This window comes from Amblyomma mixtum, chromosome 1 (assembly GCF_055824585.1).
Source record: "Amblyomma mixtum isolate Tamu chromosome 1, ASM5582458v1, whole genome shotgun sequence".
NCBI lineage: Eukaryota > Metazoa > Arthropoda > Arachnida > Ixodida > Ixodidae > Amblyomma > Amblyomma mixtum.
Genome location: NC_143012.1, coordinates 327,464,440 through 327,491,001, shown reverse-complemented (window position 1 = coordinate 327,491,001; position 26,562 = coordinate 327,464,440). Strand labels below are relative to the sequence as shown.

The window sequence follows — 26,562 nt, the reverse complement described above, 5'->3', positions numbered from 1 at the left end:
GCACTGCTGGAGAGCTTATTTACAGAAACATGCGCAGATATGCACTTCGCTTTATGTGTCAGTAACCAATGGAAGCCAGACAAACGGTCTGGCTACAGAGCACTTCAGGTCTTTCGTATTTGAAGCTGTCACAGACTCTTCATAACCACCCCCAAAAAAACAATTTTGAGGGGCGGGCACAGGGAACTTTCTCTGCTTTCAATAGCTTGAAGCATCACAGTGGCATCGAGCGCATTGCGCCATCGAAGCCCTGTATGTAGTTAGAAACCATGAAATTGCTATGCACGCCAAATCTGAGATCCTGCATGATAATTCTTTCACCCCTGTGGAACAGTGGAGAGCTGCGTTAGTCGAGACAGCCTGATGATGACTGTGGCCTTGTCCTTTGAATCAGATGGGCACAGCTGGTGTGGTGCCCAGCCAGAGTACACAAACACATGCACATAGCACACACAACTAGTCACTCCCTACACAGAATGCATGCACATGCATGCACACACACACGCACACACACATACAACTGGAACAGCGATGACAGAAGCACATCGTAAGCTTGGTGGCCATTTCAGTGACTGCTGGCACATGACACCCCCAACCAGTGTTTATAGAGGTGCTCCTAGTATCGTCGGTACACAGCACCCACCATCCAGCAGGGGGCTTCTCGATGGTCTCCACTGGGGCTCGGACATTACGTTTGCTGCTGTGATCGCGATCCAGTTCCTCTAGCTGGGTGGGAAATGGAGACCCAAACGCCTGTAGAATTTGTCATCCGTGGTGGACTAGAAAGGCCTTGGCAGCAGAGACCCAAGTTCTCCGAAGTTCTGTCTGCTTGCCCACACATTCAGCATAGCGCCTGATCAAATCGGCATCATGGAAGGTAAGGGCAGCCTGTCGGTAGCCTTGTGAAGGCCGTAACGGATTTTCAGCGAACATCTCCACTCCCAGACATGGGAACTATAAACTATGGGAGAAGGTCTTATTTAACAAGGTTAATTCTTAATCCGCCGTGTTGATTCCAGCCAAACAGAAAACTGAGCCGCGGGTTCAGACGAGTAACCACATTCTCGCAATTGTTTAGCAGAAATCGCAAATCCTTGGGGGGTATATTCCACAGGCAGTACTAGATTGTCCGCGGTGGTCGTCATCCATGCCAGCTAAACCAATCTGCGACCTAAGCAGCTCTGGCTCGATACTCGCCATATAGAATATACAAGTGGCGACGACAGACACCCTTGGTGCAGATCTTTCTTCACTGCGATGGTCCACGAACCAAGTTGCGGTTTTGTTTTCAGTTTTTGCTGTTTTGAAATAGTGCGACTTATTTTGAAAAACAGTTTCTGCAAGGATTGTGGTGCGTCATCCTAAAATAATGAAAAACACCTGGACTTCCCCTTTGAGGATGCCAAATATGTATGTAAATGTAACCAAAAACAGAAGTTTGCAAGCAGAGAAAACACACAAGCTTTGCTTGGCGACTTTGCATCCAGGCCGAGAGAAAATTGAGTGCATGCGTTATGTTAAAGGTGCACTGAAGAGGAATATGAACTCACCTTTTTACCGCGGGAAATCGATCTACACGTTCCAAACATTATTAGAAAAAAACCCTGTATATAGCCTTCATTACTATATGTATAGCCTCTCTGCGGAAACCTATGCTGTCGTGCAGGCATTGTGGAATCCTGTGGTGGAATCAGGGTGTAGAAGAGTGTTATGTGGAAATATTGGAAGATATTTATAACGATTGCACAGCTACCATAGTTCTCCATAAAGTCAGCAGTACAATTCCAATAAGGAAAGGTGCCAGGCAGGAAGACACGATCTCGCCAATGCTATTCACCGCCTGTTTACAGGAGGTATTCCAGGGCCTCAACAGGGCACAGGTGGGGATGAGAGTTAATGGAGAATTTTCAATTCGCTGAATTTTCAATTCGCAGTAATTTTCAATTCGCTGATGATGATGCCTCGCTAAGTCCCTCAGGACGTGAACTGCAAAGCATGATCAATGAGTAAGACAGGGAGAGCAGAACAGTAAGGCTAAAAATTAACATGCAGAAAACCAAAGTAATGTTCAGCAGTCTAGGAAGGGAACAGCAGTTCGCAGTTGGTAGCAAGATGCTGCAAATAGTAAGAGAATATGCATACTTAGGGAAGGAGTGAGCGCTGATCCGGATCATGAGGGGGAAATAACTAGAAGAATAAGAATGGGATGGAGCGCTTTTGGCAGGTCCTCTCAAATCATGAATGGAAATTTACCAATACCCCTCAAGAGAAAAGTATACAACAGCTGCAACTTGCCTATGGGGAAGAAATGTGGAGGCTAACAAGAGAGTTCAGCCTAAGTTAAGGACAACGCAGCAAGCTATGGAAAGAAAAATGATAGGTGTAACACTAAGACATCGGAAGCGGGTGGAGTCGGTGAGGGAACCAAGGCGGGTTAATGACATCCCAGTCATAACCAAGAGGAAGAAATGGGCTTGGGCAGGGCATGTAATGCGAAGGCAAGATAACCTCTGGTCCTTAAGGGTAATGGAGTGAATTCCAAGAGAAGGCAAGCATAGCAGGGGACGGCAGAAAGCTAGGTGGACGGATGAGATTAAGAAGTTTGCAGGAATAGGGCGGCCAGAGGTGGTAAAAAACAGGGTTAATTAGAGGGACATGGGAGAGCAGTTTGCCCTTCAGTGGGCGTGGTCAGGCTGATGATGATGATGATAATTTAATTTTCCTGTCTCATCACCCTGTGAAGAAGAGTCATAAATGGGAAGCTTTTGTGCCTAGATTCCTGCATTTTGCAGTCACATTTGTGCAAGGGAAATAAATGGTTACTTTTGTTCTCATTTGTGTTATGCAGTTACCATGTGTGTACGTCGTGAATAGTGAATCACTGCAGGCTTTGCCTTCGCTGCTCATGCTGCTGCAGTTGCAAAAGCTGGTTTAAGGTCACAAGGACTGCCCATGGTTTCTGCATGTCACATCTACCTGATAACTGTATCAAAGAGCAACATAATTTCATTAACCAGGTATTCTTGCTCACAAATGCTACAATACAAACATTTAAACAGTACTTTCATACATTTTCATGTGAAAACTTCTATTTTTGTGCCTTCCTTCCGAGCAAAGAACTGAGAATGATAATTTAACATGCCTGCATCCCATTACTGCAGCCACTCTCCGGACCACCTGGACAGAATTCTCATTAGCCAGCAGGTAAATGAGGATTTTTTTTGTTACAACATCTTAAGCCAGCACTGTTCAGGCCTGTGAAAGTCCCGTATACAGCGATTGCTGTATAATATGCGTTTAAATAAGAAACATACTTCAGATGTTGTGCTGACTTAAAATTGTGCGTCTTTTTATTGGTAGGAAAATGCATGCACATCAAAGACACATATGGATTCAAAACAGAGACAATGGCAACAGCAGAGCTTTGCAGTAAATTAAATCATTTTACATGTGCTTTGACAGCAATGGCACTCAAAAACCTGAGACTTCCAGAAGCTCCTCCTTTCTATTTCAGGCTTGAAATGCCCGAAGTAAGAGAGCTGTAAGCAAAATTTGCAGCACTGTGAAAGGAAAGAGCCTGTTTCTTGATGTCATGCGGTGCAGTCACTTGCAGGCATTGGGAGGACTAGAGTCATCATCAGTAGAGGTGTGCGTGAACACATGGGAGGTGTTTCTCTTCTCATAAATATTTGTTCTGCCACTCAGTGCCTTCCTGGCTTCACCTGCAAAGAAATATTGACAAGCGATGAAAACAGAGAATAAGAGACCTGCTGACTGGGAGATAATCATTGAATCATACACTATCATGAAGACAAAATGTTGTAAGTCTAAACTAAATGCATAGCTTGAGCACTGTAATCGTCTGAAGATCTGTAATCATCTTTATACATGAATGGTATATGAAGAATGATAGCAGTGAAGTTCCTTGCTGCTGGTAAAGTAACAACTAGAGTAAACACCACAGCCACTCCTCATGTACAGAAAGCAAGAATTGCATTCTACTCATTTCATGCATACAACTGAACATGCTTAGTTTCCTGATCACCGTTTATAATGCAATATGCTGTCCACCAAAGCTGCAGACTGTCTTTCTACACAGGCTTTTCATAAATTGTGCACATCTACAGCATTATACTACCAAGACCTCATTTGTATGCCCCAATGTCTACTTCTTGGTAACTGCAATACTGCTGCCATTTTAATATAGCTTTAAAATCTCTTCCATTAGCGGCCCATGCTGCATCCAAACCTGAAGAGCCATCCATTTTTAGTTGGAACTCCACGAATGCCTCAAGTGCTAGTGAATTCTACTATGACCGATTTTATTGTGCTGTGCTGGCCATCTAAACAATGCGGGGATAACACAGACTGCCCTGACCCCTTTTGCAATGGCAGAAGCTGCCCGAAGAGCATTCACGAAGTGTTATACCACCCTGTGGGTATTCTTTCAAGTACCCACATGTGTTTGTAATAATAGCACCATACTCCACCGGAAGGAGGAAGGAAAAAAGCAAAGAAAAAGATACAGTGAGTAATGGATTGCTTTATCTGTAATACAGTTGATCGTATACTTCCGTCTTATTAGCCAACCATACTAATGCTACTAAAGTGGGAGATGGCAAAGCTATGTGAGGTACTGTGGCGAGTCAAAGGGCTTGGACATACAAGTGCAATTTTTTTTCCCTGATTGGGGAAGTGGAAAAAAGGAGTAGAATTGCTTAGTGAGAGCCCTTCACTGAGAAAAAAAAGAACTTGAACCATTTTAGAAGTGTACAAAGAGAGGTACCCTGAAGAGAATACAAGCACAAAAAGCTCCTCAGTACACAGACCAACAGGCACTGCTTAGGAACACAACAGTAGCACTGGTAAGGAGCACATGAAATATGAGAAGATGAGATGTAATGTGAACATGCTTTGTATGATGTTTTATGATGCTAATTTAATAGCAATATGCAATTAACTGCTAATAGTTGCAAGGCATAGACAGACTTTTACAACAAACATGAATTGTGTTAACTGGAACATGACGGAGACTAAAAGTCTGCTTCAATTAAATATATGGAGGTCTTAGCCGATCCGAAGTGTCTGTATTTGATAACCCCATGTAACAAAGCTGTCATGGTAGTCAACCTTGATATAGCAAACTCTCTATGCCGATGTCTATTAGCTAGTGCTGTTTACAACGTGAAATCTCTACAACTATAAAACAAGAACCACCACAACAGGAATGTTTATGATTGCAAAGAATGAACGTAGCTGACTCAATGCCTCTGTGCTCCAGTGCAATCGGCGCCTTTCCGTTGCAAACATAGCAGTCTCAGCAATTTTCGCTTTTGTAGCGATGTCACTACAACAGTTCATGTTCAAAAGCAGCGCAAAACAGGATGCAGTAAAAGAGGCACGTGACGAGCAGTGCGCGTCCATCACTGCAGCAGACGCATGGCAGGAGTGGGAGTGGCGGAGGGTACTGGCAACTCAAGGCGAAGACGAGTTCGTTTCCTAGTGCAACGGCAGCTGAGCAGACCAAGAGAGGACACGCAGGAAAAGGCCGAGCTCCTGACGTCCCTGCCTCCCCCGCCTCTCCCCACCCCATGCGTAATGGTGTCATGCAAGTCGCGGAGGAGATGGTCACGGCTGCTGCCAGAGTCACGTTATCAACGCAATCGTGAAATGTTTCTCCACGCTTACGAATTCTAACAACCCGAGTACAGAGGGTACAGTGAGAGGGGTTTACTGCAAAGGCTTGCTAAGTGGTTTCAGCCACATTTATTTTTCATTTTCATTTCATTGGTGCAGTCTTCATTTCTGGTGCAGTCGCGAGCCTTTACGCGAAAACTGCATGAAACGAAAACCAGCATATGCTGAGAAATTGAAGATTTTTCAAATTTCGTTACATCCGGGTTTAGCTGTAATGATAATGGCGACCACAACAACGATGACAATGATGATAAAATCGTTATAATGTGCCATCCACTGACCAGTCAAAACTTCAGGAGTCATCCACGGCCTCCTCAGACAGTCTGGCACTCTTCCTCAGCTTGAGGGGGAGCAGGGGTTGGTGGGGCTGAGGAAGAGCGAGCATTTCCTCCACGAGCACCTCCAGTCTTCTGGCTCAGCTGGCTGACACGTGACTCAACGGCCTGCACGAACTGCACGTTGAGGCTCAGGTCCAGCAGGCTGTTCAGCTGGTACGGATCCCGGCGCATGTTGCAGCTCAGCACCATGTGCCCATTCTGCTCAAACTGGAAGCAGTCATGCCCTGCGCAGTGCAAATGTGCAAATTCAGAAAAAAAAGTAGGGGTGTGCAAATATTCGAAATTTTCTAATACATTTCGAATATTACATTTCTAGTATTCGAATTCGATTCGAAATCCAAGTATTCGTGTTGTTTCGAATATTCGATCCGGTGCGAATATTCGGATTTGGCCGATATTCTATTGCAAGCACCGGTGTTAATTTCGGCCCGCAAGTCTTATAGACATAGCAACATGGTGGCACCCAAAGCCATGTGTAACGTTGGGCCATGCCGTAGCTGACTGTGCTAGCGAGCGGCCTTGTGGCTTTGCCTGCGAAGCTGGTGTAGTCAAAGCTGTGCACGAAATACCTCGCAATGCCTGCCACTTCAGTGCCAAGTGAGACGGCATTTTCTGTGGCTGGACAAGTCGTTTCAGCTCGAAGGGAACGACTTCGGCCTGACCATGTGGAGCAGCTGGTTTTCCTTCACGACAACTTTTAATGTTCATCCCAGCGACGCGCTTATGTGCTTATGGCAAGCTGTGTGTTAGCCATTTTTTGTGATATTTCCACTCTTCTAAGAATAATGTTCTAGACTTTGATACTTTCTGTGCAGCCACACACACCTTTTGTGTTAATTTACTCATTAATCATTGAACTGTGATGTTCTTGGATGCTCGAATAAATGTTTTGCAGTGGTTAAATCCGTCTCTGCTTGTTTATTCGATATTCGATTCGCTATTCGGAGCTAAGTATTCGTATTCGATTCATATTCGAAAAATATGATATTCGCACACCCCTAGAAAAAAGCCTAGAAGTGGCGCTCATTATAAGAACTTCCAGATGTGGTTAGCAGTTATGAAAGCTATCAGCTTGGATTTGAGAGGGTTAGATAAAAATTGATAAAGTTTGGTAGTTTTTTCGTACTGTTACGGAATGGCTATGGTTGTAAACAGTAAACATATTGCTCAATATGAGACCTATCATGTAATAGATCCCTAGATGAAAATCAGTCTTCAGGTTATGCAAGCCAAGTTCAAGGGACTAGTGATATGCCATAATGCCTAGATAAGATTTCCATGAGTATACCATTACCGCCACTGCTTTCAAGCTGCCTGTCTAAAATCCTGTAAAAATAGCTCCCGTCTCCTCATTGTGCTAGCCATAAACAGCTCAAGAAATGACGATATAAGGTCATCCCACTTATTGCGATACAAACATTCATGCAAAAACGATTTCAAAACTTGCTTTTGCTTCAAAACTCTTAAGACGGCTAGTGCAAGTCACCCAATGCACACAGAAGACTGCGATACAGCTCGTGTTTATTCTATCCTCTGTGATTTGCAATATGGCTGCTATGTGGTGCCCTTTAGTGGAAATTGTGTAGGGTGGGAAAGCGTGCAGAAGGGAAGAGGGTATTGCTCTGACGATTGGTACTGAAGCTCCTCCTACATTTCACACTGCCAGTTCAAACACCACTGAAAGGAAGTGTCGAATGATGAGAGAGAAAAAAAAAAATGGCAGGGTTTTAACGTAGAGTAGATGTGTGAAAGCATGTGTTTAGCCTGATTGGCTCTTTTTTTTTTTTTTTTGCTTTGCTGGGTTGTCAGCACATCTGGCGACAATAATTAGACTCACTTTAAGCTCTGATTGAGGTTAAGCTGATCTGATCTATTCACGCTGATCTGATCATGTGCAATGCGCAGCGCGAGAGTGTGTTGCAGTTAACAGGAGGTGTGATCGGCTACAGCGATAGCACAGTGCTCTCATTGCAGTGGCCAGCGAAACTGATCTGTTCGCGCCGCTGCGGGTTCAAATCCCAGTAGCGGCAATATTTATTCACTTATGCAACGTCAAGGTCAAGGCTTCAGCGGTGGACCGGCCTTTGCAACTTTTGCTCTAAAAAAAAACATCTGAGAATAAACAGACACACTTTCAAGTCGATGCCTTCTGTATGATTTTAAATGATCTGCAGCTCACATCAAGCAACTCATGCATCATGCAAATGAAAGTTCACAAGGATGAGATTGTGGGTCCAACAAATTCCAGTTGCATTTAAAAATGCTCACTGACCGGCATGTCGTGCCTATTTTCTTAATTCAGCCGCTGCGGTGGCTCAGTGGTTATGGTGCTCGGCTGCTGACCCGAAAGACGCGGGTTCGGTCCCGGCCGCGGTGGTTGAATTTCTTTGGAGGAGAAATTCTAGAGGCCCGTGTACTGTGCGATGTCAGTGCACGTTAAAGAACCCCAGGTGGTCGAAATTTCCGGAGCCCTTCACTACGGCGTCTCTCATAGCACTAGTCGCTTTGGGATGTTAAACCCCATAAACCATAAACCATATTTTCTTATTTCTTTTTGTCCGCCATTTTAGAAATTCCCATCTTTCCGCTCTGTCCAACTGCGATAACTCCCAAATGCTAGGGAACCTTGGGAGTGCTTTGCCATGTGTGTGAAGGAGGGGTGGGAGGAGGAAGGGAGGTGGAGACAGGGGTCAGTACCCTTGCCGTCAAGGCTCTGGCGGATCTTGTGCTCCTCATACTCCAGGTGCTGCTCGAGGCGCATCTCAGGTGGAGCCTGCTCACTCAGCAGCTTGGCATTCTGGTAGAGCCAGCGCTCCCGCTGCTCCTGGTACTCTCGCAGCTGGCCCAGAGTGCGCTGCAGGGAGCTGGCAGCGAGAGATGGAGATGGACAGCATCACGACACAGTTGACAATGCCAAAAGCCTTCTCTGAAAGTGCTCTCTGCATTAGATAAATTGGCACATGTGGAATATCACTTCTCTGAACATTTTATGGCAAACAAAAAATCTAATGGGTATTGAACAAAAAGCAGAGAAACGGAAGCTGTATGCAAGTGCACTCCGCGTATGTGACCATACAAGAAAGCTGCCCAGCAACGCAAGCATTTTCCTCCACCCTTTCAGTCAGTCACTTATTTGGTCGGTGCAGTCAATATGCAAATAACTTACATACGTGAAACAGCGCGAAAGAAGAAGCCCGAAGGCAAAACGAAGAAGGGACAGGAAAGAGCGCTGAACTGACAACTGAATTTTATTGAGGGAAACTCGCGCAATATATAGGAAGGCAGTGGCAAAGATAATCAGATGCAGTCAACGTCACATGGTGTAAAGAGCTGTAAAAGCGATAAAAACATAACAGGGTGATAAAGCTCCCTGAGTCCCAAAAGGGATGGTAACGAAATGAAAAAAAGGTACACTCGATGACTATAAACAGTTAATGTCACATGGTGTAAAGAGCCATAAAAGCGATAAAAACATAACATAACAGGGTGATAAAGCTAAAAGTCAACTGAGTCTCAAAAGGGATGGTAACGAAATGAAAAAAAGGTACACTCGATGACTATAAACAGTTAATGTCACATGGCGTAAAGAGCCATAAAAGCGATAAAACATTAATAGCAGGTAACAAGGGTAAAACCGATAAAAACTGACAAAAAGGAGTTGTGGAAAGAATAACAACTGACTAAATGTGACAACGTGTGGCTAAAAAAAATGCACAGACCTTAACAATAAAACGATGAAACAGTGACACTTAACAATTGAACCACGCCCAGTCCACAATAAAAATTTAGCAATGTTGTTCCAAAAAGGCAAGTTCACTCTCGTACAACGATTTTGACGCGTCGCTGACACATTGCAAGCCCTTTCTTTTTATAAAGAAGGCTTCCTTCAACTCCCAGGCTACGCTATCTCTACTCCTATCAAGAACAACAGTTTCGCTTAGACGAGGCATGCATTTGCATTCTTTGCAATGAAGCGCTAGATTAGATCCAGTGCCTTTTTCAAGTGAACGCTCGTGTTCCCTTAAACGTTCGTTCAAGCACCTTTCGGTTTGTCCAATATAAACTCTGTTGCATGAGATCGAGTTGACTTTTAGCTTTATCACCCTGTTATGTTTTTATCGCTTTTACGGCTCTTTACACCATGTGACGTTGACTGCATCTGATTATCTTTGCCACTGCCTTTCTATATATTGCGTGAGTTTTGCTCAATAAAATTCAGTTGTCAGTTCAGCGCTCTTTCCTGTCCCTTCTTCGTTTCGCCTTCGGGCTTCTTCTTTCGCGCTGTTTCACGTATGTAAGAATGGACCAACTAGCCCAGCAAAAAGTTATGCAAATAACAGCTGTCATAACGTCACACTGACATCAATTTTCACCATAATGATGAGATGATGAGAAAAAAAATTCCAACAGATCAATACTTACAACTAACAACACTTACTGTCAAAAAAAGAAAGAAAAGAAATATAAAGATTAGATCATCTCACACTGCCCCAGACCAAATGCATGTAAAACAGCACAGAAACTGCATTTAGTCAATTAGTCAATGTTACTAAGCATCTAACTAAGGCAATTAGAAAACTGTTTAATCTAGTAAATACAAGTCTACTACACTCATCTGAGGTATAATTCTCAGTGGTTTTCATATGCAAGGTTTTGTAAGCACAAAACAAATTACCTCTGCAAATAAGTAGGCTCTACACGCCCAAGGCCCATGTAAAAAAGTCTGGATGACAAATGCCTCTCTCTATGTGACTAGCACTTCCGAGTTCATGTGCAAACTCCTTGCCTGTGTTGGGCTTCCAAGGCAGCCTCCAACTTGCTGTGGCAGTGAACAGCGTGGAGGCGCTGACGAGCATTCTGAAAGTCAGGCTGCACCTTGAGAGTGTTCTCAAAGCAGACCACACTCTTGTTGTAGTCAGCCAGGACCTGCCATTGGACAAGTGACAACAGCAGGAATATAAGAACAACGCAAACACCACTATACCACCTGCCAAGGGCAAAATGAAAACCAAGAAGTGATGGGTGGAGAAGCTTGCATGGGCTAATTGGTTTGTTGCGAGAGCTAAATTTGACTTGCTTAATGCAATGCGGCTTCTCCAGTCATGACGCATGTAAGGTAACATATTTACTAACTGTGCAAACCAGACGGCAAGCTGTGTAAGCCAGTGGCCAATGCTGGAATGAACAAGTCTTTTTGTCAGGAATGCCAAGCGATGTAATGCACCAAACCCGGCATATGTTGACATTTTTCCCCGCATTATACCATTGTGAGGCTCCCACAGTGACTCCTTAAGGACAGTTGAGAGGCATAAGTAAGCTGTACACACTAAAGTAAGCTGTACACACTAAAAACAATTCAACGGGCAGGCATTGCTCGCTTTATACAGCAACTAAAATCCACATCGCTTCAACAGTACTCAGAGTATTTTCGTTTTTCAAATGCTGCAGCATTCATACTTGTTCTGTTTTGACCTAGCAGGTGCACTATGGGCCAGGGCAGAGGAAGGCATGGTGAAGTCATACCAGCAGCAAATTTCACATAGTGCCATAAGACGATACACAGCAATTTATTTTTCGTTATTTTCTCTGAATCACCATTTCACTGTATGACACTGAATGTAACAACCTCCAATGTGGAATAATTTTTGGCTCCTAAATATAGAGAGCATATTCTCAGGCTGACTAGTCTGCTACAGGTGATCACTGTGTCGTAACCACGCCTGCGGCTTTTAGGGGTGGCTTATCACCTTTACAGGTGCAGGATATGTATGACACACCTGTGGATCCCGCGCGTGCTGTTAATCTAGAAAGTAGAGAGAGTGAGAACCTTGACAAAACTCACGTTATGGCAGTCGTACAGAATCTTAAGCTAGCACGCATGTCTTGAAGCACAAGAACAGGCATTTGTTTCTTCATGCTCAGGTGTGTTTCCCTTAGTTTGCCACCACATACACTGCATGTTTTCTGGTTTCACACAGCACCTATGCCACTGTCCCTTTCTGAAGAAAAACCGAGTACGTCCTAGCGGAGAATGTGAATATTTCAAAAGCGACGAATTTTTTAAAACACCGTGATATGCGTGTGAGAGAGTCCTCCCCAGCCAGGGGTACTGGGCAGGGGCACAGCCCCTAGGAGTGCAAGTAAACAAAACTTTCTTAAATATTTTTCTCATTTCACAGGGTCGCCATGGGGAAGGCCACTCGTTAAGAGTTGGCAAGTATACTTTGAAAAGAGTGTGACAAACTGTGCAACAACATTTAGAAGCTCACATCTTTTTAAAATGTCGTAATAAATGCACGTTATAATGCAGAGCATATTCTATCAGCAGGCGCTCTATCAGCTGGCTGTTTCTTCAATCGCTCAAGCTTCTTATGTAGACAGACATGCTACTGCATGGGCTACATTAGCTCACTAACAGCTGTTCAATTTAGACAGCTCTACGTACAAAAGCATTCTCAAACGCCATGGTAGGTGAACGAAAGCAAACCACACCCCGCAGCAGACAACGGTGCAGAAAATAGCCCCAGCTGCCTCGGGCATTCCCAAGCACGGCCTATGTTTGTAAACATGGTGTTGGTCTATGCTCGGCAAAAAGTTTTCTTGGCAATGAAGGAAAGCCTACAGGGGCAGTGTCCATCCTTAACTGCGTCACTCCACCAAATAGTTTGGCCACACAATAGTATGTCTGCCCGCATGGCGCATTGTCTCTCACTGGTGGCTTCACTCCATCGCTCGAGTAGCTGGGGCCATCTATGGAGGCTTCTTCGGCACATATTACAGATTAATGCTGATAAAACTAAGTTTGCACTGTTCACCTCTCCCCAAAGGCATATCATGTGTGTTCCTCCCATTTGTATGGGACCAAACTTCATCGCAGTCAGCGAGACATCATTATTTTTAGGAGTAGAATTAGATTGCCATCTGAAATTTCATTCCTACACAGCTCGCATCAGATCCAAGATTGCTTATGGTTTAAGGGTTTTACTCAGAACCCATTCATACTTTACTCAGTTTACAATATTAACACTTTACATCTCATTTATACATTCGCATCTCTCATATCGTATCATATGCAGGGGCAACACTTACAGTACTCATTTCACATCCTTACAAGTAGTCATGTAGTTCAAAATCAAGCAGTCCAAATAATAACGTTCAGCTCTTTTGATTCAAACGCTCAGTCTTTACTCCTTTCGTTGAAAATTCTTTCCGTACCAAAGCTTGTTCAACTTTGGCATCTTTATTTGCAATTAATGGACACATCTCATTTTCTTCCAATCCACAACCAGAGCTTACAAACACTAACGCTATGAGATTTGTGGTTAGCAGAAACCTAATTCTGGCTAATGTACACACCTATTATGGGAAGCAAACAGCTAATTTTTCATCATTTTTTTTTTTTCTGGAATAGCTTACCAGTGGAATTGAAAAACACAAATCCACTATATAAATACAGAAACTACCTAAAAAACCCTATTTCTTCACAATAATTAAGCTGGTTTCCAAATCATATCATAAAATTATTAAAATTAACTGCACAGGATGTGTATAGCATATTTGTGAGCTGTGCATTACATGTTCCAAGCACAACTTTACCGATTAGTTTTTGCTCTCCTGTTGTTTCTTGTTTTGCATTGTATAACTTCTTCGACTATGTATTACGAGGGTAATCCCAAAAGTAAAATTTCCAAAGGGCTGCGGCCGCAGGGAAACTATTTGCGTGGCTGCTCGCCATACTGCTGTGTTCACTGTTCCCCGTCTCCCAAACAAGCCATGACTCAGCGCGAAAGGGACTGTCAGTCTTAGCATGGCAGCCATTTGAAACGGAGCTCCCGTTTGTCGCTACCGCCAGGTGCGAAGTTCACGCAGTTATTCGATTTTTGAACGCAAAAGGCGTTCAACCAGACAAAATTCATAGCCAGTTGACGAAAATGTACAGAGAGGCATATATGGATGTTAAAAACATCCGCAAGTCGTGTAGGGAGTTCGCAACTGGTCACACTGAAATTCACGACGAAGAAAGGAGCGGAAGACCGTCAATTCCTGATGAGACAGTCGCGAAGGCCGAAAAAATGATGCGGCAAGAGCGAAGGACCACAGTCGATGAACTCTGCATTTTGGTTCCCGGCATTTCTAGAAGCACTACTTATAATATTTTGACAGCAAAGTTGAAATATCGAAAGGAGTGCGCAAGATGGGTTCCACGAATGCTCACAGACGACCATCAACAGCAACGCGTTGACTCCTCCCGCGAATTTCTTCGGCATTATGGAGAGGAAAAGGAGACCTTTCTGGGGTACATTGTTACGGGTGACAAAACCTGGGCATTAAACTTCACACATGAGACCAAACAAGAATCACGTGAGTGGCGGCACTCCTCTTCGCCCAAGCCGTGAAAATTCAAGCAAACACAGTCTGCCGGCAAAGTCATGGCAACTGCGTTTTGGGATCGAAAAGGGGTATTGTTGGTAGACCTCATGGCTCCTGTCACCACAGTAAACACGGGCAGATATTGTGAGACCCTGAAGAAACTCAGACAGGCGATTGACAATCGCAGAAGAGGAATGCTGAGCAAGGTCGTGAGTCTTCTCCATGACAACGCTCGCCCCCATGTTGCCTGCCAAACCGTCGCTCTCCTGCAACAGTTTGGATGGGACGTCATCAGCCACCCACCCTACAGTCCGTACTTGGCACCAAGTGACTACCACTTGTTTCCAAAGCTAAATGAACATCTCGCTGGAAGGCGCTTCACCGATGATGACGAAGTGAAAGATGCGGTCAAACGCTTCCTCAACGGCATGGCGGCAAGCTGGTATGACAGGGGCATACAAAAACTGTCCCAACATCTGCAAAAATGCATAGACCGCAATGGCGATTATGTGGAAAAGTAGAAGAATGGTCTGTGAACAGTGGATTTATTAGTGGGTCACGGCGACCAACGCACGCAGTGGTCAGGTCGTAGCAAGACGGCAGAACCAGCCGAAGGAAGCAGCTCCAGCACGAGCCTCGTGCCGAAACCACCAGCGATGACGACGAAGTGCGGCACCGCGGAGATGTCCTCTTCTTCTTCTTACAATGGCCCCGGCGAGAAGGAATAGCCATCCTGGCGACTTACGGCAAAGAAACGACAGGCGGGTTGCAATGCGGTTTGAGGCGACTAACGTGGACAACCTCGCGACCACGACGGCGGTGGTCTGAGGAAGGTGTAACTGGCTCATTGAGGTAGTTGACAGGAGACGTGCGTTGAATGACGCAATAAGGGCCATGGTACTTGATGGAGAACTTGCTGTCGGCAGGAACCCAAAGCCAAACGAGAGAGTCAGTGGAGAACGTCGGAGCAGGCCTGGCATTGTCGTGCACGTCTTTGCGGTATCCTTGTGTGTCGGAAGTAAAGGTGCGGGCCAGCTGACAGCACTCTTCAGCCTTGTGAGCAAGGTCGGAGATAGTTGTGTATTCAGACGGATCTGGTCGGTAGGGTAAAATGGTGTCGATGGTACAGGATGGTTCACGGCCGTATAAGAGGAAGAAAGGGGAGAAACCTGTCGTCGCTTGATGGGCGGTATTATAGGCAATAGTCCCAAACGGAAGTACCTGATCTCAGCTGGAATGGTCAGACGAAACGTACATTGCGAGCATGTTGCCCAGAGTGCGATTGAAACGCTCCGTGAGGCCGTTTGTTTGCGGATGGTAGGCAGTAGTCGCACGGTGTATGATTTGACATGCTGAGAGGAGCTCTTGAACTACCTCTGACAAAAATACGCGGCCCCTGTCACTGAGGAGCTCCCGAGGTGCGCCATGACGGAGGACAAAGTGGTGTAGAATAAAATAAGTGACGTCACGAGCCGTGGCCGTGGGGAGGGCGGCTGTCTCGGCATAACGGGTCAGGTGATCGACGGCGACGATTATTCATCGGTTACCTTCCGGAGTGCAGGGAAGTGGGCCATAAAGGTCGATGCCGATGCGGTCAAAGGGGCGAGCGGGGCATGGTAAAGGCTGCAGGGGACCGGCCGAGCAACAAGGTGAATCCTTGACAGGCATCGCACGATCGAATGTAGCGGCGGACAAAATTGTACATTCCACGCCAGTAGTAGCGCCAGTAGTAAGCGATTTGTACATTGCTTAAAATAAATATTTATTTCGATTTATAAAAGAACAGGAGACCTTAATTTTGGGATCACCCTCGTACTTGTATAAGCCCATGTTTGAATGCGCACACCTTTTCTTTATTAACTGTACCACTGCTGATAGCGACAATTGCACAACTTCATTGAGTTTAATTGCAGCTGCTGTGTTTCATCACTTACTACTGTATTACTCATAGTTATAGGAGATCTCAGTACAGTCAATGACTACGGGACCTCCTTCAGTATAAATTTGTCCACATTATATTTCTTTTCAATACCAATAAACTGATTCTGATTCTTGTAACAAGACATGCCCTGCAAATTCGGTATGAAAACTGCTTTACAGTGATAGCTCTAACAGGGGCACTTCTGTTAAGACGAACTTCTGATCAAATTAAAAAATTTTCTGGCCCCTTCAAGTTCATCTTAAAGGGAGTCTACTGTACAGGACATACAAGCACAGCGCACCAGAATTAAGCACCAGGTAAGGGTGCCACCCACCGCATATATATTTCCGAGGGTGAAGTGACAGATGGCATTGTCAGGAGCTGTGTCCACGGCAGCATGCACCACAATGGCAGCTTCTTCAGACAGGTGGGCCCGGTGGAGCACATTGCCCAAGCTGATCAATGCCACATCCTTGTGCTCCCTGCAACCAATTTTGCACATGACTAAAGTAGCATACAAAAGTGCCCTGCTGCTGTGCAAGCGGCAAAGTTAGGAAACTTTGCAAAGGCTCTTAGAACGATGACTGTTAACAGTATAAGGCTAAGAAACTTTGAGTAGCTGCAAAACTTCTCAATCTTGTGGCGTGTCAGCTTACTCTAGTCCACGAGCTCCTGCCGGGCAAGCACCATTCAGAACCTGATAAGCTTGAATTTGATGGCCTTAAAGCCGTTGCTGCAAACGTCACAGTGAGTTAGTAAAGTCTCCTCCCTAATATCTGCGCCGCACCGTTTCAAGTGGTTTCATGTTTTAATGCTGCACAAAGGGGCACGCAGCACTAGGCAGCTAACATAAATGAGAGTGCACAGGTATGGTAGTCGCCTCCCAAGTTTAAAGGGACACTGAGGAGAAATTGAAGCTGGCTTGTATCGACAGAATACCAGCTCCTGATTACAAGAACGCCACTCATACTGACAACAAAGCTCTTGTAACGTAGAAAAGAGCAAGAACCAAAATACAGGTATCGCCACCACAGGCCAAACTCGCAAGTACAAGCGTGATGACGTCATAGGACAAAACAGTGTTGCTAGAACCACTGGTTCTAGAAACACTAGAACACGAGAAAGCACGAATCACTGAGGCGCAGCCAATGCATGCGCAAATCTCCTTGACGTCGCCAGATGGCGCCACGTATCCGGCAGCTACGCGCGCGCCTGCAGCATTGGGACCAATCAGCGCCTGCTCCCCGGTATTCCGCTAGCGGTAACAAGGTACACGGTATGCTAAAGGTGTCTATTTGCTAGAACTTCGTTGACGACTTCGAGACCGGGATCCATCGTAACGCTGGCAAAACGCCGGTGCAAACGTAAACGAAGCGACGGTAGCGACGGCCGCAATAGCTGATAGATAGATGCCTTCAACGCGCGGCCGGCGGTAGCTTTGTTTTCGGCTGCTGCCAGGCCTCACTGCTGGCCGTCAGAAATCACGGAGTCTGCGTTACGTCATGTGCACGTCATGTTTCACGTCACTTAGTCCTGTGTCGTCATAGGAGAATCCCAAGTTTGAATCAGAGCGGCGAGAAAAACTTTTTCAACTTCGAATCCAAATTTCTTAGAAATAAATGCATCTTTCGCTGCCGGCCAAGTGGTAACAAAGCCATGAAATGCCAAACTATCGGATTTTACTGTAAAAAAAATATTGATAGAGCTCTCCTCACTGTCCCTTTAAATACTCGAAAGCGAAATGCACTGTTGTCATTTAACGTACCGTGGAGAAAAGTGAAGTGCCCTGCGAACACAATCAATGGCGCTGGCGGCATCCCCCTGCTCTCTCCAATAGTAGGCAGCCAGGTTGAAGATCACCCAGGAAGTGTTGTTCTGGAAAAGAGGCCCTTATGAATATGGCTGCTCAACCACTCTTGCAAGCAGAACCACTGTTTTCAAAGGGAAGTGAAATACTATTTAAGACATGACATGCTGCCAAGCTACACCATGAGTTGACACTATGACACTTTCATTTTGATGCCATAAATAACAAGCAATAAGTGACAGCAAACTATAGTAATGCAGGGCAAAACATGGTTTTCATTAAGAAAAAAAACATTTCTTAGACTTTTTGTACTTTTAAGGCACATGTCTTTCAAGTTTGGTTACGGTCTGCACAGCGGAAATTTAGAAAATTAAAGGTGCACTGAAGAGGAATCTGAACTCGTATTTTTATCACTGGAACTCGATCTACACGTTCCGAGCGTTCTTGGAAACTTCGAATCATTGCCCTGTGCCACCGATTTCCCTAATTTCAATCGAATTAACGTCGGCTCCCGCCTTTTTTTTTTTTTTAATTCCCGCAAACGGTGGGAGGAGTCGACCAACCTTTCACCCAGCACCGTGGCGGCTTGCCGCTCTGCCATCAGCGGAGTGATACAGAGTGGTCGGTGAAAGCAAAGAGTTCAAGCGCATTTTTATTTCCATGGGCCTAATTTGCAGTATTTAGTCTCTGACTAGACCTATTTATTCACGGAAACCTAAAAGAAACAAAATAAAAGTGAAAGCAAAGTCGCCACGCGACTGCCTGAAAGGCACTCTATGCGTTGGTCGACTCCTCCCACCATATGCGGGGAATTCAAAACTAAAAGGCGGGAGCCGGGCGTTAATCTGATTTAATTAGGGGAATCGGCCACACAGGGAAATAAATCGAAGTTTCTAAGAATGTTGGGAATGTGTAGATAGAGTTCCTGCGGCAAAAAGATGAGTTCAGATTCCTTTTCCGTGCATCTTTAAGTGTTTTCTGGTGAAGGGAGGCACAGGAGGTGACGGCAGCAGTGCCCAAGAACGTCGATTCTTACATACAGCACAGTGGAAAAAAGGCATATTGCAGTTATTTTTTGCCCTTTCTGGCCTATACAGGTGTTTTGGCAAGACAGCAATAGAAACACATTAAAAATGCAATCAAAAGAGCAAAAAACAATATATTACTACTCTCATAAGCCGTAATTGGTGGGCAAAATGAAACTACCCCAGTGTTTAGTGAAAACGCATCACTAGACCTTTGAAGACGAATTTTTAGCTTTTATTCTTAATAAGGCATTGGTTTTATTGCTGTCTATGCCACTTATCTTCACTGTTTAGCTTAACTTCATTTCAAGCGTGAACAAAGTCACACCACAGTCCAAAAAAAGAAAACTAAGCCACAGAAATAGCAAGCACTTGCCACTAAGCTTGGTTTGGTTTATTGGGGTTTAACGTCCCAAAGCGACTGAGGCTATGAGAGACGCCGTAGTGAAGGGCTCCGGAAATTTCGACCACCTGGGGTTCTTTAACGTGCACTGACATCGCACAGCACACGGGCCTCTAGAATTTCGCCTTCAAGAAATTCAGCCGCCGCGGCCGGGATCGAACCCGCATCTTTCGGGCCAGCAGCCGAGCGCCGTAACCACTTAGCCACCGCGGCGGGGCAATTGCCACTAAGCATCACATCGAAGAAGATTGTGCCTACACAGCAAGAGCTTTTAATTGAGACAAAAATCTCGTCAAAGAAATTTACAGGTGCTAAAACCTTTGCAGCTGTTTTTCTCAGACTGCATTTTTGGTCAAAACTGCACAATTAGGGAAACTACTTTTTCATACTACGCAGCCGAAATTTACTTTGAAGGCACTTTTTGGAGCAAAATTTTGTGGGGAACAAGATAAGGCCCTTAATGTGCTCAACTGCAAGGTTTTTATGGGAAAAAAAAAAATCAAGTCTTTAAATAGCAGTGGAAATAAAAAACAAAACAGAAAAAAAAACTTAATTGTAAGTTGTTTGATATTTAGATAAAGTGGGCATAAAACAACGATCTCTTCCCCTTACTAATCCTGTATGAGGGGCTTTCCTGGGGTCACTTATGCTGAAACAGTAAACAAATTACAAGTATTTTTAGATTGATAGTTCTCCTAAACTGACTCATTCTGATGCAAAGAACTCTTTCCTCACTTAAGAGTGAAGATACAATATTAAATTTTTGGTACATTGTAATGGGGTAAAGATATAGCATCTTTGAAAATTTCATTAAAATCAAGGCAATGGTGCAAAAGTTGACTCTTCAACCTCACATCCCTACTTAACAGGCATTAGAATATCACATAGAGCAATCACTTTCAGTTGCTACACGAGACATGCACAACAAGAGCATAACAACTGGCAGTTCCTGTGATGTCTGGTAAAAAAAAAAAACATAGAACTGGCAAACAATCTTTTTAAGGTTGGCCCAGATGACTGTATCAAAGCACTAAAAGCAAGAAAGAAAGTAAAGACACGTAATCTATTGTCCTTAAATACTAAGAATTTAAAACCATGAAGAGAATATCCCCCTCCCCCCCCACCACTAAAAAAAAAGCAACAAACTTCCATTTAGGACTGTGGGCACAGTCCTGGCCAATGCCCATGTAAATGTAGAAGTGCCCGAACCGACACGTGCCACAAAAATCGGAAGGCCCCGTCATCGAAAAATAGTGGTAGGACAGCATAGTTTCGGTTTCGCTTTTTTGAGCTTCGCGCCAGCCCATGCCAGACAGGGGGGACAAAGGCTAGCTTATCAACCGCGCATCCGCAAATCACTCCTTTTTCTTTTCAGGATGTGTCTCATTCTTCCGGCGCTAACGAGCGTTTCCATCGTTTCCGTCCTTGAGGCCCTTCCGCTCTCCCAGTGCGTCTAAACAGCCTGCTCACCAAGCGTTGTTTGAATCTGTGCAGGAAACCTCCTTACATGTGCTCCTTACATGTGGCGACGCTTGTGAGGATGGTCCACTGCTAAAGCGTTGCGCTGTGAAAAAGGCAGCGGAAGTGTTTACCGTTTTGGTGCAGTTCTGCTTTAACGCTCCCAACAGCTTGCGCACTGCAGGGCATTCTACGAAATTGCTAAGAATCGTCACTGGTGTCTGGTTTTCATCTCAAAAGCAGAAGCAGTAGTTCTCCATGTAAATTTACCGTGATGCAAACAATTTTTTGGAAATTTCTTTTTTTTTTTGGCAGGGTGTGTGGGAAGGGGTGAGGGTGACATTCAAGAGTTAAACCTTTGAATAATTCTAATTGCTTTTCGTGGTCTGTAATACCGAATTAAGCAGGTTTTACTGGGTGTATATTTCAGCCCACCAATTAAAGGTAAGAAACCAAGCGAACAATTCAAACAAAGAACCATAGGCCACTTCCCCCCAACCTTCCTCTCAACAAAAAAGGTCAATTCATTGCTGCACCCTACAGTTGAGATGATCTTTGCAAGCTATTCTGAAAAATTTTCAAGACAAAATATAATCTTATGGTGAACACGTATTGCACTGCATTTAAAAGACCGTAAAATGCAGACTTCAGATTACAGCTTGTGTTCTTGCAAAATGCAGTCCATATAGAATGTTTAAATTGCCAAACCTCTTCAGTGTGGGTACCTCTAGAAATCTAAGCATGCTTTGTTCAGTAATTGCGACTTTAAATTAGAAGTGTGCAAAATACTTGTTTATGTCATTTCTTGGTTTTGCAGTGTAGAAATCATTAATTTATGGCATTATTTGTTTTGACGTAATTGCAGAGCTTCCGAAGTGCCCACACTCATTAGGCAGCGGTACACAGGCCAGTGACAGCTAAGATTGCATGGGCAAAGACATTAGGGTGATATGACGGTCGCCAGAACTCCTCACAGATTCTCAACTCATCACAAATTCTCGCCAGCAGAGCTCTGATGAGAAATGGCAAGTGGGACCTGCATACTTTTCATGCATGAATAAAAGTAACTAAACTCTACTAGACTCCCAGGAACCAGAGACACGAGCTGTGGGGAAGAGAGGACACCCACCTTTGCCATAGCCTTGTACACCTCGTAGCCAAATTGTTCCGTGCCCTCAATAGCTGACACTGCACGATGCAACCCTGCCTCTGGTGTCATGGTTAGGTTTTTCCGCTCTCGGACACCCTGGAAAGGGGCAAAATAATTTAAAAAAAAGCATAGAACTAATAGACAATGAGCAACTCAGTCCCTCATCATTTGGTTTATAGTACTCAACTCCTTGCACCGAAAAAGTAAGTGCACTAGCAAAGAGAGAGAGAGAGAAAGATTTAATGTGAGGAAGGGTAGAGAGGTTGGCTGAAAGATCACGTTTTTGGCCTACACACTCCGCAATAGTATATGGGAAGGAAAAGAAAACAACAAAAAAGAAAGTGAAGATGTGGGGTGGTGATGTCACAACACAATCACCTGTGCAATGGCAAAGAAAACTTTCTTTATCATTTGCTCAATCAAGACACATTGATGGCTGACATATCAAATGCACTCTTTCGTTATTTTTCTATATTCACCTACATGAGCAAGTTGCAGGATTTCCATTTTGTTGAGAAGAGGAATGATAATGCGTGTCAAGCAGCTTGCTATGCACGGATGTCACATCACGGTCATAGGTATAGCAATGTACAAAATGGAACCAGATTTTTTTTTCAAATTCTCACTTTCTGTTTGAGTACCACAGAACATACACAACCATGCAACTGAAACTGGCTTTGTACTGTACAAATCTGGCACCACACAATCCACTTCTTTACTTCACAGTAAAACAAGCACACAGTCTTACTGTCTGCTTGTGTGGAATGGGTAACATTTACAAAGCACAGGAAAATGACACACTGCAATCCACTCACATCCAACTAAATTTCCTATACACACATTTTTTACATAACTACCTAATATATAAACAAATCAATCAAATCAGAATCAATTGGCATTTAAATACATCTATGCTATGAATGCCTAAAGAATCACAAATGTTTCTTAATGTCAATTCATGACATGCTGCATACTGTGAGATGCTCAAAGGCGTGCATGCTGAAGTCCAAGTCCAATGCACGGGAGCAGTTGGGCTTTGGAAGGTCACCACGAGCGGCCCGCTGGTCTATCTTTTCCCAGTGACTGATCCAGCCAGAATAATAAAAAGAAAAAGGGTTAGCAATGCGGTCTCAGGTCATCGCAAGGCAACAATGCACTCAAATGTGTCTTCATAAGGACAAAGTGAATCACTAAATTTCACTTAATTGGTCATGGCATGTATCTGGATAGAAGAGGAGAGAGGCGCACTATTACTAATTGACAATGTTAGTCTGGTAATTTATATGGAAAGCTTCTCCAGATGCAATGGGTATCCCAATGGGTATGTGGCCACAATGCATGACCCAATTAATAATTATACAGCGGAAGTGAAGATGTGAAGTTTGGTTTGGTTTAATGGGGTTAACGGTCCAAGGATGAGGGACGCCGTAGTGGAGGGCTACGGGAATATCGACCACTGGGGTTCTTTAATGTGCACTGACATCGCACAGTACACGGGCCTCTAGCATGTCGCCTCCATCGAAATGCGACCGCCGCAGCTGGGATTGAACATGCATCATTTGAGTCAGCAGCTGAGCACCACATAACCACTCAGCCACTGCGGTGGCCGGGATGATGTGAAGCGACATTCAAGCATTGCTGCCATGTCAGCACTGACTTAGCAGCAATATTTGAACCTTATTTTACAGCTCCACTTTCAATATGTGACCAGTAATCTTGTCACGCAACCCGTCTAGATATGTGGCCATGTGGATACAAAGGGATAACAGGGAACAAAACATCTAAGAAAAGTGCTCTATTGTCAGGCTTACATTTATGTTATACAGCAAAATTTTTGCAGTGAACTTTTGCAGAATGCTTTCTTACACCATAGCACACACACTCAGACATTTGATGATAATATACCTGAGTGGATGCACATTCTTCAGCACTTTGCTATGCTCAAAAGGCATAAACTGATCTTTGATTACGTTACAAAGACAAAATGATTCTCAATGGGGCAAACTTCACTGCATAAAAGCCACACTCAAGAAGTGAAAGCGACAGGAGGCAAAAAGACAAGGAAATTGAAGAGAGATGGAGGAACCGCAAAGATAGGCAGCTCCTGCACCAGGGACGCACCTCTGTATCTTGTGGTCAAAGGGCACCACTGTACTAACGTAGAGATCAAAGTCGGTGAGAGGTTGCCCGGCCAGCAGGCAGTCTTTGTCGGTAGAATACAGTCGTTGCTCAACATCAGATGCCTGATCCTCGCACCAGTCGATCTCCTGCTTACGCTGCAAAAGCTGCTGCTTGAACTCTTCTACCTGCACGGCACGTTCTTCTTGCGCCAGCAGTCCCAGCAGATCGTAGGGGCGCCGCAGTGAGAACACGCTGTCAATCTGCGCCGAACCAAGAGACAACCAGTAAAAGGTAAAGCACAAAGTAACAACCAGTGACGGGCAACAACCACCTTCACAGGCACATACTACGTGATCGCTCAGAATAGCACACGTAAAAAGTAGAAATCGACTACAGTCATTGCAGTACACACCGATCAAATGGGAAAAACGATTAAAGGTACTAAAGGAGACAGACGTCCGGATACTTCCGTCTGTTTCGGTCTCGTTCCTGCAGAGCGACTTTAAGCACATGATGCCAAGAGTTATTGATCAGCCGTGATATATACAGGGTTTTATTTAGTTTTTCGTGTCGACTGCAGGTCCTTCTCAATATTCAGTCAATTTCCTTCCGTGTGCGGCGCCCCTATTGTGCGTTCGAATGTCGTTAATTTCGATACCTTTAATGAAAGCACATGGCATTGTCTTTGAGCAAAGATGACAAATGAATGCTCTCATGAGTCCTGTAATGCCGTGGTGTTCAGTTGAGTAAAAATATTTTGAGCAAAAACGACAAAAGAAATAACGACACACATGCTTCCGTGCAGCATGAACTGGGGGCACGCTTACTGGTGATAAATCTTTTCTTTATACAATTATATCTCTAGCGGCAACCAGATGAGTTGTCGAAGTTGATTAGCGACACCCAACGCTGTACGCGTTGAGCACGGACAACCTAAAATAGCCGCGATTAACAAGCATAACCACCATCCAGATGCAAAACGCTGACACCAGCCAGCGTGGGCGACAGCCTACGCTATCAACAGACAGTATCGAAACTGCAAAATACGACAAGGTGTTCGCCACAGCATTATATCACGCATCGACGATAACGCTTGCCATCGAATAAATTATAAATAATGTGTTAAATGACCACTGCAAGAAGCTACAACGCCACGCAAAACGCATCGTTTAGCAATCACAACATCGTGACCTCCAAGGTGCATCCGGTCGGCACAGATAACGTAATGGTAAAGCGCAAGGAACGCAGCTTCACGCACCTGAGGTTGTATCTTGCCATCTTCGGTAACCACCCAGTGTGTGGAGCACTCAGAGTAATACGCAAGGAACGAGAGAACAACGTGTATACAGATTCCGAAAGTAAAACTGCATCTCCCCATCGCGTCCATGCTTTTCTTTTGAAGCGATGACGATGGGTTAGACTGACAACGCAGCAGGGTTTACGAAGTAACCGGGTGCCCGTTTTGAAAATAAAGGATTTGATTTTCGACAGTAGTAATAACTTGGAGAAGTAAACTTACAGAAATTGTTTGATGTAACGCAAAAGCAGACAGGCGCTTGCTTGCGGGTCGATTAATCTCATTTTCGCTTCAAGAGTGCAGCGCTATGGTGCAGCGTTCCATTTTCTGGTTTGGTTTGGTTTATGGGGTTTAACGTCCCAAAGCGGCTAAGGCTATGAGAGACGCCGTAGTGGAGGGTTCCATTTTCTCTTGCCTTAGTCCGAGGCATGCATGGTCAAAGGACAATTTATGCTTAGCATAGGTCTAAAGCCCACATTTCAATGTAGTTAGCGCGCCGTATGAACTTTTGACAACGGTACCAACGGTACTGTGCAAAGAGACCTGTGATAACTTCGACTCGACAAGAGTTTGCTGCCTAGCATTGTAGCCGAAAGGCAAACACGAGCTGGAATGTAAGCGCGGACGGAAATCTTCGGCGTGTCATCGTGTTTACATAGATACAACATCATCTAGAGTATATCAGGTCCCGCATTTCAGCACCACAAAGCACAATTCCTATCAAGATTCGTTCTCCAGACTAGTTCTTTTTGTAGCAATCTGTTTCGATTTAAGCTGGCTATTCTCTTTCCCTTGGACCCACCGTTCTCCCTACAAACAATGCACGCGCACGCGCAGTGAGCTTGCCTGTATTCAGAACTACCCTTCCACGTAAAGTCAGGCCGGAATGAAACGCACACACCCATATTCTGTACTTTTCCACTTTGCAGCGAGATATGCCTCTATAACAGAACGGGTACTTCTACAGACCCTTTA

The 26,562-nt window shown here is 44.6% G+C and overlaps 1 protein-coding gene across 1 annotated transcript; it reads right to left on the bottom strand.

The window, feature by feature from the left end:
* Positions 1-3,322: 3,322 nt before the first annotated feature.
* On the bottom strand, positions 3,323-25,703 carry LOC149372831 (tetratricopeptide repeat protein 17). Its single transcript, XM_089567370.1, has 10 exons — positions 25,549-25,703; positions 24,291-24,550; positions 23,144-23,252; positions 22,149-22,265; positions 18,092-18,201; positions 16,661-16,808; positions 10,822-10,961; positions 8,733-8,899; positions 5,979-6,259; positions 3,323-3,722 (listed from the first exon to the last, which is right to left on the bottom strand). Exons 1-9 carry the CDS (start codon positions 25,675-25,677, stop codon positions 6,012-6,014), a joined length of 1,428 nt encoding a protein of 475 aa, XP_089423496.1. The 5' UTR covers positions 25,678-25,703; the 3' UTR covers positions 3,323-3,722; positions 5,979-6,011.
* Positions 25,704-26,562: the final 859 nt, after the last annotated feature.